This window comes from Pteropus vampyrus, unplaced genomic scaffold, assembly GCF_000151845.1.
Source record: "Pteropus vampyrus isolate Shadow unplaced genomic scaffold, Pvam_2.0 Scaffold158, whole genome shotgun sequence".
Taxonomy (NCBI): Eukaryota; Metazoa; Chordata; class Mammalia; order Chiroptera; family Pteropodidae; genus Pteropus; species Pteropus vampyrus.
The window spans coordinates 2,296,708-2,304,552 of NW_011888939.1; the positions used below are offsets into that span (position 1 = coordinate 2,296,708).

At 62.2% G+C, this 7,845-nt stretch overlaps 1 protein-coding gene across 1 annotated transcript in view; it reads right to left on the minus strand.

Moving 5' to 3' along the window:
- HMCN2 (hemicentin 2) overlaps positions 1–7,845 on the minus strand; it is an 80,257-nt gene that overhangs the window by 67,145 nt on the left and 5,267 nt on the right. The window contains 8 exon segments of the mRNA XM_011370061.1: positions 63–341; positions 1,285–1,439; positions 2,222–2,348; positions 2,690–2,837; positions 3,083–3,213; positions 3,948–4,142; positions 6,926–7,012; positions 7,747–7,836. Coding sequence (XP_011368363.1) covers positions 63–341; positions 1,285–1,439; positions 2,222–2,348; positions 2,690–2,837; positions 3,083–3,213; positions 3,948–4,142; positions 6,926–7,012; positions 7,747–7,836 — 1,212 coding nt within the window.

The window sequence follows — 7,845 nt, forward strand, 5'->3', positions numbered from 1 at the left end:
AGTCCCTTCCTCTGCCCACCCCAGCTGGCCACTGCTCACTGCCGTAATCCCCGGCCACTCACTGTAAACTTCCAGTCTGGTGGTTTTCTCTGTGACCCCCACAGCATTGCTGGCCTTGCAGGTGTAGATGCCAGCGTCCGAGACCTGGGCCCTCCCCAGCTGCAGCTGCCGGCCGCCCCTGGTGTAGACAGCCTCAGAGCTGGGGGGCAGCGGGGCCCCATCCTTGAACCAGGCTATGTCAGGAGCCGGTACTCCTCGGGCCTCACACAGGAACTGCACCGAGCGGCCCCCCATGACAGCCACCTCGCTTGTCTCGTTGGAGCCCCAGATGGTGGGAGGTGCTGAGGACAAGAAGGGAATGGTCACAGGGAGCCCCCTGAGGCGGCTGGTGTCCCACCCGCCAGAGTGGCACGCACATGCGTGTGGGCCATGAGCATTGCACGTCACAGGCTTCTGCTGCAGGGCAGAAGTGGAGTCTGGGGACAGACAGGAGAGGCCAGTTCAGGGCATGCTGACATGGGAAGCAAGCCGGGTCATCACGAGAGATGCAGAAGGTGGGGGTGGTCACGGTGGGGGTTCTGGACCCCCTTCTGCCTTTAACTGGCTGTATGATCTGGGTAGGTCACCTCCCCTCTCTGGGCCTCAGTTTCCTCATCGGTAAAATGTGGGGCTGAACCAGATTGGGGGTTGCCACGGAGAGGTCACACGCCACCAGCGGCACCAAGGTGATCCTCGGGGTGCATGGGCATACAGCATGAAATAACACTGTGTCTCATAGCAGAACAGCTACGCCCTTCCCAAGGCCCTCCCCTCCTGATTACATCCAAGGAAAAGGCTCTGCTTCGTATGACTATGTTCTCAACCTTTCCAGCACTTTCTACTCAGCCCTGTACCCCACGGAGCAGACACGGCGCAGGACCCTCAGCAGGTAGCTCCACCTGGGCACTTTCCAATGCATTTGACTTTACAGCTTCCTCTGACGAAGGCCAAGTGGCCCTGGGCTCCCACTTACAGTTGAGATACTCAATATCCTTTTAAACAAATATGCTTCAGCAGGAAGTGACTTGATTTAAAGGAAAAGTTCAAGAAACAATCACCCTGAGTGGTATCGGGAAGAGTCAAACTTGCAAAGCTGGGATAGGGAACAGGAGATGTCCCTCCCGCTCAGCTTTGCTGGACTCCTCGAGGCCCCCGTTTCTGCCCTTGTCCTCCCTGCACGTAGTGGGCAGCTGAGGGAAGCCTGGCGAGCAGCCGGGGTGGGGGCCGGGCAGGGGCTGGGCTCACAGTGGATTCTGAGCTGAAAGTCCTTTGCCTGCTGGCCCGCTGGGCTGAAGGCCACACACTGGTACCGCCCCTGGTCCCCCAGGTGACTGCTGGTGATTCTGAGAACCTGGCTGTCCTCCTGGAGCTGGATGCGAGGGTCCCCCGGAAGGACAGGCCTGCAAGGATGGTCAGGAGAACAGTGCCGGTCAGGCCAAGGGTCAGGCGGGGGCCGGCGGCAAGGGGGAGAGCCCGCCCCTAGGGACAAGGAAGGCGGAGAGGTGCACAGTCACCGAGAGGTGCCATCGGCCCAAGCGCCCATCAACGGGCGAATGGGTACACAAAGTGTGATGATCCCTAGGGGGATATCAATCAGCCATTTGGGGGATGGAGTGCTGACTCCTGCTATGACACGGGTGAACCCTGAAAACTGTACGAAGTGAAAGACGCCAGACACGGAGGCCACGTGTTAAACGAACTCCGTGGCGTTCGTATGAAATGTAAAGAAATCTAGAGACAGACAACAGACGGGTGGGCTGCCAGGGGCTGGGGGAGGGGAGCAGAGAGAGCTCGCGGGTGTGGGGTCTCCGTTTGGGGTGCTGAAACTTTCTGGCACTAGACAGAGGTGATGTTTGCGTGATACTGGACGCGCTAAATGCCACTAAGTTGTGAATTTAGAATGGTTCATTTTAGGTTGTGTGGATTTTACCTCAAAAAAAAAAAAAGATTAAAAAAAAAAAAAAGAAAGGCCAAGAAATAAGAAAACCCTGCTAGGTAAGAGCAGGTCTCACCTGGGTGACCGCAGGCTGGGGGGCCGGTGCCCACGCGGCCCTCTGCCTGGGCCCTGGTGGCGTGTGTAGTGCCTGCCAAGCTGCCGCAGAGCTCAACCTCCCCACAGCGTCCCCCACACCCAGCCCAGGTGTGGGCACCACCCCCACGCCACTCTCCAGGGGCCACTCACTGCCTGTCCTTGGTCCACTCCACCTGGGGTGTGGGGACCCCTGAGGTCCGGCACTCCAGCTCCACCTCGGCACCAGCCAGGCCCAGCACCTCCTGAGCGGCCCCGGCTCCCAGCAGGGAAGGCGGGACTGAGGATGAGAAGCGTAGAGAATGAACCGGCCCCAACCCTGCGTGTCCGGCCTGGAGCACCCCTCCCTTCGCCCACCTGTCCTGCCTGGGGAGCTCCCCCACGGCCCTGGCTGGATCGGGCCCGCCCCGGGCCTCCTCAGCAGCCTGCAGTGCTGTCCTGGGGCACGTACACAGCAGTCGTGGCCGGGCTAGGATTGTGAGTGTCTAGTGTGTGCCTGGACGGCCATGTGAGACAGCTCTCGCTCTGGGGCGTGCCCCTCTGCGCTGTGCTTTTCCCCCACCCACCTCAAAGGCTGGGGGCCGCAGGGCTGGAATTCAGGAGTGTGGGGGCCCCACTCACTGAGCACGAGGAGCTCGAAGTCCCGCTGGGCGGCCCCGGCCTGGTTCTCCGCTCGGCAGGAGTAGAGGCCAGAATCGCTCTCCTGGATCCCAGGAAAGTGGAGGGCCCTGGCCTCATTCCGGAGGTGATGGCTGCCCACCTCGCGGATCTGGGCGGAAGAGGCCAGAGGGAGCTAGTTGGTGACAAGAACGGGGGCTTCTGACTCCCAGATCAGTGCCATGCCCTCTCCACCATGCAGCCCCCCAAGGCTTTCGCGGTGGGACCTCGGTCTCCCCCTGTCCTGAGCACTACTGCACAGCTATAGACACCCGTCACATCTCCCGCCACAGCTTGGCACACGCAGCAACCTGTCCAAACCCTACTGGTAGTTGGGCCGCCCCGGGGGACACCTACCGGCTGCCCATCCTTGAGCCACACGATCTCAGGGGCCGGAAAGCCGTTCGCATCACACTCCAGCGTCAGGGACTGCCCGGCCAGGCCCGACACGTTGGCCCTGCGTCCGTCCTCCCGGATGCTGGGGGGCACTGGGAGCAAGGAGAGGCAGAGGAGCTGCCCCCCACCTCCGGAAAGCTCGGCCGCCCTTCCCGGCCTGGACAGGCAGCCCCAGATCCGGGCCCCGCCCAGGAGCCACACACGCGGGTGGTGCCCGGGCCCTGGTGCTGCTCTGTGACGACCAGCTCCGCAAGGGGCCAGAGCTCCAGACCCCACCAGTTCTACACGCGACGTGTCATCCTAGTGCCTCGCGAGGGTCCCCCGAGTCGGAATCTCTGAAGGCGAGGCCTGGGTATGTCTTTGTAACCCACTTCCCAGGCAAGCCAGGGTGGCTGGTCACGGGGAGGTGGGAAACTCCTTCCCCACCCACCTTCGAGTGGAGTCTGAGTGGAGGTGAAGGGCTCCCCCCACTCTGCACACAGCACTGCGGCGGGAGGGGCTGTGGGGAGCTCAAGGAAGTTGACAGGGAGGAGATAAATAAGCCTCAGGTCACTTTTAGCTGCTCTCAGTGGAGGCGGGCCATCATTTAAAAATGATGTCACCTACTTGACCATTACAGGTTGTTCCCTTTGCACGGTCTCTCCGGGGAAGGGGTGCCCATACATCCTGCCATCCTCCCAACGACACACTTAAGCCTTCCCCACGCAGGCATTGTGCAGCCTGCAGCCTCCCCTGTGAAGCTCTCGGGGCCTGGGCCCTGACGGTACACCCCTGGGGTACGGTCAGGGGGTGTGCCAGCTGCCCCAGCTCTGGGGCCCCTGCTCACCATAGACCACCAGCTTGGCCCTCCTGGACGCGGAACCCGCCTCGTTGGTGGCCTGGCACTCATAGTCTCCACCATCGCTGGGAGAGACCGAGGCCAGGAACAGAGAGCCTTCGTCCAGCACTGCCAGCCCCGGCCGGCCACGCAGGGGCTCCGAGGAAGCACCTTTCCGCCACGTGACCTGCGGCTCGGGCGTCCCTGGCCAGGCACACAGAGTGATCAGCGTGAGCGCCCTTCCCCCTCCGCCTCCGCACACCCACACCGCACCCTGTGGGCACGTCGCTGACCCTCCCACACAATGCTGCCTGTCCAGTCTCCCAGTGCCCTGGGGGCCACGGGCGCAGGGGCTGAGAGCCCCTTTCTGGTTCCTTCTCAGACAGAAACACACGTGTTCAGATTTGTCTCCTATCTGTCTCCCCCACAAGGGCCGGGGTGTTTGCTTTGATCCCTGCTGTACCCCCAACTGCAAGCCCAGTCCTCCCCTCTCCCACAAACCCGTAGGTCAGCACCCTGGGCACCGCCGTCAGCCCCCATCGTCCCTGCCACCACTAGTCATGGAGACTCGCCACCTCAGCTAACACTAACCATCATCGAGGACACCTGCGCACTATCGCCACTTCCCAGCACTGACAGCACCTTCTAAACACACTGTCTGCATCTCTCTCTTAAAGGACGGGCCCTTGGAGGGAGGAGCGGCTGCCACATTTGGGTGGGTTTGTGGGGCGGGATCAAGATGTGGCACACTCAAGGCACCCGAGGTGTCTTCTCTTCCAGGACTGTCCCCAGCCCCAGTCCACCAGGCACTGACTGCTTCTCCTTAACGTGCCGGGGACCCTGCTTGCTGGCCATGAGGGAAAGGGAGTGCCCTGGGCGGGGCTTTGGCCAGCTGCTTAGTCCCGCCCTCGGGGTCTGTTTCCTCACCGAATCCTCTGCGGTTTCCTGCTGGAGTGTCCCAACGCTCAGGGCCTGCTCCCCTACTGCGGGGACACGCGCACGAACACACACACACACACACACACACACAAAGAATACACAGCACACGCCACACACACACACACACACAGAACACAACACAGCACATGCCACACACACACAGAGAACACAACAAAGCACACGCCACACACACACACACACACACACCCCCCACATACTCACTGCACGCCGCCCCTCCCAGCTCCTTCAGCTTCTCGGAGAGCCCCACCTACTCCCACACCCCATAAAACCGCTGGCCTGGAGGGGCATTGGGTTTTGAATCCTGGAACTTTTCCCCGTATTAATGAATTTATTTTTTGGCTTTTCGATCCGGTCTTACAGAAGCTAGAGGACCCACTGGGAGCTTCAGAGGGCAGTCTTTGGAGACTGGAGGTCTGGGAGGTTAGAGGATGGAGGGCAGAAGTGCCCAGACAGGAGTTTCCTTTTTTAATGCAAAAGAAAGAAAATCTAACCTGTAAGAGCTCTGACCACAGACCCGCTCTGAGGCTCTGTAAGGCGGAAGATTCCAGGGGACTCAGAGTTGCCCCTGAAAGTCCCTCACCTCACCTCCCCGCTCCCACTTTACAGGGGCCAAGAGAGGAGCAAGGCCATGTCAGGATCACGGGCACGTCAGGGGTCAGGCTCCTGGCTGGTAAATGCCAGCACCCAACACTGCCCACCAGGCAGCCGCCTGCTTGAAAAGGAAGAAGCCAAGGGCAACCGGGGGCGGGGCAGGCAGCGGCCAGGGCCAGGCAGCGGCCTGGATCAGGCAGTGTTCTCTGGAGGGTCTTGGGTTGTGCGGCGGAGGCTGAAGTCCCGCCCACAGGACCGGCCCCTCCCCGAACGTGGGTGGCCCTGCGGCACCAAGGGCAGGAGGCGGGGCTGGGCGGGTCCCACCTCCGGGGAGCGCAGAACGGTTGCTTGTTGTTACCAAAGGCCGACACAAGGTGGCGCCATGGTCAAGGGCGGGGATGTCGGGCCCCTCCATGTGGGAAGCTCTGCAGAGGGGACCCCGCAGGCGCCCACAGCTCCCACCCGGTGCCTGCTGCCTCCTCAGTCCTGGCCCAGGGGCTTTCCTGGGCTCTGCGGCACGAGGAGGCACAGCTGAGATGAGGACCAGAGCCCCCGCTCCTGCCAAGCTTTTGGTAAGCGGCCACTCGGTCACCCAGACGCCCAGCCTTCTAGAGGGCATCCTCCACGCACAGAGGACACAGCGCCTCCGCTCAGTTGTCACAGAAGAGCCCACAGCCAAAAGCAGCAGCTCGGATGGAGCGGATCCGCCAGGCGCAGCGGGGCAAATCATTCATTCACTCGACATTCATTCACTTGACGCATTTCCCCGAGCCCCGCTATGCTATGCGCCAGGCACGGTGCCGGGACAGAAACCCAGGCTGTCCCACTGAGCCCTCACGGCAGCCCTGAACCGAGGGTGTGGCGGGAGCACCCCGAACCGCAGAGAAAACAGGCTCCGGAAGGAGGTGTCGACCGCCCCGGGTTACACAGCCTGGGGGGCCAAAGCAGGGTTCAACGCTAGGCAGCCGACCACAGCCCCTCACCGCGCTGCCACCCCGAAGGGGCCTGGGAAGGGCTGGCTTGCCCAGGGGCATCCGAATCCATCTTCCCTGAGAAAGTCGGGTGCGGGGAGAGGCGGGGGACACCGGACCCCAAGCCACTAGGACCCTTGGGCCTTCCTCCGCCCCAGCTGCTACAATCTCCAGGCGCAGAGCGGGCACCAGGGGCTGGGGTCAAACCACAGCAGCTTTCTGAGCCACCTTCTTTCTGCCTGTGACCTTGGGCGAGCTGTCAAGCCCTCTGGGTCTGAAATGCCCCTGATAAAAAGAGCTAAGCTTGGACCCGCCCTTAGGGTGTCCACAGGTGAAACCCCCAGCACAGCCCTGTCTAGAAAGACCTGTAACCCCAGGTAACCGACGGCCCTGCCCATGGAGTGAGCCCCGGGGTGCTGGCGCGTGGGCGGGGCTCCTCCCCAGCGGGGCCCACCCCAGCCTCACCTCTGGCAGGGCACGGCAGGCTGGCGTTCTGGCCCGCCACCCGCTCCAGTAGGCCGCTGGTCTCATCGGCACCCCAGTACGGCGGCTCTGGTGGAAGGCGACATGGCCACACTCACAACCCGAAGCCTCAATGCTGATACCCCGCCCCCCCACCACCACCAGAGACCCAGGGCCAGCGGACACGGTGCCCCCTCGAGCCCCAGCCAGGCATAAGGGGGTGCAAGCCCATGCTCTGGCCCTCTGCATCAGGGCGAGTGAGTCAGGGCCAGAAGTGCTGGCTCGTCCCCTGCACAGGGGCCCATGGAACAGCCACCAGGGCCACGCAGGACCCCATGGGCTCAGGAGGCTGGCTGGCCTTGAGCTCTCAGCTACCTGGGGCCGAGCATCGCCTGCTCTCCAGCTGAGGCTTTCCAAGTTTGTTATAAATTCATAGTAGTGAAGATGCTAATGCCATTGGTCCAGAACTTTCCATCCACCAGGCACTTTGCAGACATTCTCTCACGGACCCTTTACACATTATTGGACCCATTTCACAGGTGAGAAAACGGAGGGTCAGAGAGTGTCCACGACTGGCCTACGGCTGTCCAGCTGGTAAGTGGAGGAAGTTGGGCTGGGGCCCACACCCTGCTCTTCAATCACGACCCGCAGAGGACAGAGTCCCCGGGGGGTGACGAAGGCCCTCGAAACCTTGGGGCCTGGGGGCCGGGGGGCGGGCAGAGATGTCCGGCAGGCCCTGAGCCCACAGGGCAGACAAGCATCTCGGAAGCCCAGGCTGCTGCTGGGAGGTGGAGAGAGGCAAGTTTTGAGGTTCAAAGACTCACCCAGCACCCGAAGCTCCAGCTCCCAGGCGTCCACCCCAGCGCTGTTGGAGGCCTCACAGCGGTACGTGCCAGCATCGGAGGTTCGGATGGCTGCAAAGT